Below are 4,504 nucleotides of genomic sequence, written 5' to 3' on the forward strand. Positions count from 1 at the left end.
ATGTATACAAATACTTATTGTAACTATTATAAAAAGCATCCCCTTGAATTTATCTTACAAAAAAAAGTATCATTTTGTCTATTTAAATAAAAGGCACTCCAGACACTGATGTGTTGTATGCTAGCTGTTTCACTGGGCTGAGCTCCAGCATGTACTGAATCACTGAACTGAGCTCCTGCACTAAAACAGCCCCAATCAGTCATAGAAATGATACCATACTAACTGAAGGTCAATGGCACCAGTCAATCTTTTCAAACGCTTCCGAACAAATATTGAATGTCTCTCCAATTTGTTTTGGACAGTTCCTTCCAGAGACAATCCACAGACTTTTATGTGGACAGGAAAGCACTTTACATATCATTTTCCATTCTCAGCAGAGTCATTTCTTATGCCAGAATTAGAATTGATGCTAAAATTGAAAGTAGCAATGGACATTATTCACAAAAATAATCAAGCCAGTATTAGGCTGAATTAGTGCTAAATTTGCCAAATTCGTATATGTGTGTGCAGTTCTTTGTTCTTTATTTGAGATTTTTTACAAAAAAGGTAATTTTCCTTATCCCATTGGTAAATAGTTTAGTAAGATAACTTGACTAAAATTAGTATGCTTAAAATCTGTATATGCTTAAAGCATATTAGTCATTCAGAAATCATAATGAACTGTAAATGGATTTGCATAATAGATGAAGTTGCCCCAACAGACTATGGCTGATATGAAAAATGTATATAAAAACAAAACAATGGAAAAAGTTTATTAAAAAAAAATCAAGCAATGCATTTATGATCCTAAAAGCTGCAACGACAGCACAATTTAAAGCCAAAACGAGGTGTCATTCATAAAGATGCCAACAAGAGTACCTTTTGCTGGTGTAAACAAACCAGAGGCATGTGCTATGCAAATAAATATGTATACAAAATCTGATCAGTTAATAAATATACAATATATATTGTTTATTCAAGTTGCTACATATAGGTATTTTTCATTATTTATAATTAATTACAGTACAGACATTTATGTCACCAAAATACACTAAGCAATGCACAGCTGTTTGGTCATGACTTTCAGATACCAGCTGGAGGCACCTCACAAACCCGCAAGATGAGGAGTAGCAGCTACACATGAATTCTTCAAGTCTAATTAACCAAGTAGCCTATTAAATAAACCATCATTATTTGAAACTTAAACCATCATAGGTCCTATGTTCTGCAGTTTTAGCAATCATTTGTAGGCTTAACATGGGCAAAATGAACCTATAGTCTTGTAGGACAACAAATTGTTCTAATTTCGAGGATAATCATCACATTCTGGTAAATGGTAATAATAAAATATGGTTTTGCCAGAATTAATTATGCTGTATTTCAGGAAGAAAAGAGTTCAAAGAAAAACTAAACCATCAAGTCAGGAACTGTAACAAAAGTTACCAAACTAATTGGTAAACAGAAGTATAACATACTGATTGGTTAAGACAATTATAAGCTATTTTGCTCTCAAAGAGTGGTAACATAAGTCCAGCTTATGCCACTGCTCAACATGTAAACTACAGTAGATGCTCACTTAAGATTTGTCAAATATTCAAGAATATCTATTAAAGGGGTTACCAAGTCAGATGTGACCAAACATGAAAGTATAAAATGTTTGCAAACAATTTTCACACCAAAACTATTCACACATAGTCTAATGCCAATTTTCTCAAAATTGTTAAAATCTTAAACTATTTGGCATCTGAAAATTAAACAAAAAAAAGCGACTAAATAATAAAAAAGTGAATAATCACATCAATATATTTCTGACTCTGTATGAAGTATTTCATAGGAATGCATTTTGCTTTTTTTTTTCATTTTGAATGCACTTTTCTTCTCATGCGCCTTTTTTGACTTGCTGTGAAGGGACCTCAAGACTATTTTAGAGTTCAAGATCTCAGTATTATAGGTCAACAGTCCTTTTTAAGTCCTTTGAAATTGTGGATTTAATGACTGTGGGCTATATTGTATAAATAGCTGTATTAGAGCTTTACAGTTCATTTCGGAGTTCAGGCATAAGCTTGTTTGCATGTCTAAGACGTCAGAGAACATAAGCCCTCTAAGTGAAAGCTCATCTTCACTTCAAGGTCCTCTATATGAAATGCTTTTTAGCATACTCTTCATAGCTACATAGAGATATTTAGATACATAGATATAAACAAACAGGTATGCAACACATTCACTGCTGTTATAATACATTAAAACGCATTATATACAGAGTTCATTAAACTCTGTATATAATTAAATGACTGTTAACCTGAAACATATTAGTTACAAAATAGTCATTTAGAATACATACATCTTATAATCCATTTTATTCTCTGAAAATATATCTATATATCTCAGGATGAAGTGGAGATGATATGTTTACCTTTATATTTTGATTTTGAAAATGTAAATACATTACAATAACATCCCAATAATACATACACAAAGTATGAAGGAAAAAAAAGCTTCTTGTTAACACCAGTTTACAATCAAGCGTGGCAGCCAACACACTGATCACTCAATTTCAGTTCTGAGCTGTTACAGATGCCTCCTTATTTGCTGAACAATATAGGGATGCACCAATATCATTTTTATATGCAGTATAATAATTGCACTTTTAAATAATGCTGCAATTATATATATATATATATATATATCCAATCAAATACTATTTTGTCCTGCTGTCATTGTTTGTGTGGCAGCATTTATGCTACAAAGGATGCATTATTTCAATGGGGTTTTTTTTTCCTCTAATTTTGAGCATGGTATTGGACCGGTGCATGCCTAGAACAAGGTGTCATTTTGCATCAGATATTGCAACATGTTGCACTGGAGGCTGTGGGGTGTGTTGGCTGCCAGTCAGACAAGTGTTCCAGGTGAAGGAGGCTCAGAGCCCGACTCTTTCTGAGTGCCCCCCTCTGTGGGAAAAGGCTCTGGGTAGAGAGAGAGCTCCACGGACCTGCCATGATGAAAAAAGAAAATGAAAATGTCATCATCAGAAAACATGCAAGTAATGAACTAATTAGAATTAACTAATTAAAAAACTACTCAATCCAAAACATTGTGTTAAATATATATTTAAAGCTGCAGTCCGTAAGTTTTGCCTCTTTGTCATCTGAACAAGTAAGTAACAACTGCCACTTTTGTTCTGATCAACTGAGGAAAAAAGCATTAAAATAAATTGCGCTATCAATCTAACGATCGGTTAGCTCATATCACATCAAACCGTGCCAATTATTATTATTGTTATACTTTGTTTAACAATACGTGTTATTCGTGACGTAATGACGCAGCACCATGCTCGAATTTCCCGCAAAAACCTACCTGTACCACTCAAATTAGAAAACTTTATTACAAGCTTACTGTTGTGAATTGAGCTAAAGTAAGGTAACTGTTTTGAACACTGGCTGGTTATGTACTTGCTCAAAAATTGATTTTGGATCATTTTTAAACAAAACAGTTACGGACTGCAGCTTTAAGGTTTTGAGTCAGTTTGATTTTTTAGGATGCATTAAAGAATGTATTAAATTAATCAAAAAGTGACAGTAAAAGCATTTACATTGTTACAAAATATTTCTATTTCAAATAAATTATGTTCTTTTGAACTTATTAAAGAATCTTTTTTTTTTTAAACGTATCACTATTTCCACAAAAATAGCAAGCATCACAACTATTTAACATTGATAATAATAAGAAATGTTTCCTGAGCAGCAAATCAGCTTATTAAAATTAATTCTGAAGAATCATGTGACACTGAAGACTGGAGTAATGATGCTGAAAATTCAGCTTTGCCATCACATAAATAAATTACATTTGAAACTACATTAAAATAGAAAATATTTATTTAAAATTTCACAGTATTACTGCTTTTGCTGTATTTTTGATCAAATAAATGCTGCCTTGGTGAGCATAAGATGACTGTAACACAAAAACTAACATCCAAACGTCTTGAGAACTGACAAGCAGACAAGCAAGAAGTAACATTATAATTTGTAAGTTTATTATTAATATTATTATTATTAGTAGAAGTAGTAGTAGTAGTAGTACTACTACTACTAATATACAGGTGCATCTCAATAAATTAGAATGTCGTGGAAAAGTTCATTTATTTCAGTAATTCAACTCAAATTGTGAAACTCGTGTATTAAATAAATGCAATGCACACAGACTGAAGTAGTTTAAGTCTTTGGTTCTTTTAATTGTGATGATTTTGGCTCACGTTTAACAAAAACCCACCAATTCACTATCTCAACAAATTAGAATACTTCATAAGACCAATAAAAAAAAATTTTTTTGTGAATTGTTGGCCTTCTGGAAAGTATGTTCATTTACTGTACATGTACTCAATACTTGGTAGGGGCTCCTTTTGCTTTAATTACTGCCTCAATTCGGCATGGCATGGAGGTGATCAGTTTGTGGCACTGCTGAGGTGGTATGGAAGACCAGGTTTCTTTGACAGTGGCCTTCAACTCATCTGCATTTTTTGGTCTCTTGT

At 32.6% G+C, this 4,504-nt stretch overlaps 1 protein-coding gene across 2 annotated transcripts in view; it reads right to left on the bottom strand.

The window, feature by feature from the left end:
- Positions 1–2,646: 2,646 nt before the first annotated feature.
- The window catches only part of LOC107685735 (coiled-coil domain-containing protein 120-like), an 11,579-nt gene continuing 9,721 nt past the window's right edge, over positions 2,647–4,504 (bottom strand). For both annotated transcript variants that reach the window (XM_016482437.1, XM_016482436.1), the window contains one exon: positions 2,647–2,968. In XM_016482437.1, coding sequence (XP_016337923.1) covers positions 2,869–2,968 — 100 coding nt within the window. In that variant the 3' untranslated portion in view covers positions 2,647–2,868. The remainder of the gene's footprint in view (positions 2,969–4,504) is intronic.

Source organism: Sinocyclocheilus anshuiensis, unplaced genomic scaffold (assembly GCF_001515605.1).
Source record: "Sinocyclocheilus anshuiensis isolate Anshui unplaced genomic scaffold, SAMN03320099.WGS_v1.1 scaffold257, whole genome shotgun sequence".
Lineage (NCBI taxonomy): Eukaryota > Metazoa > Chordata > Actinopteri > Cypriniformes > Cyprinidae > Sinocyclocheilus > Sinocyclocheilus anshuiensis.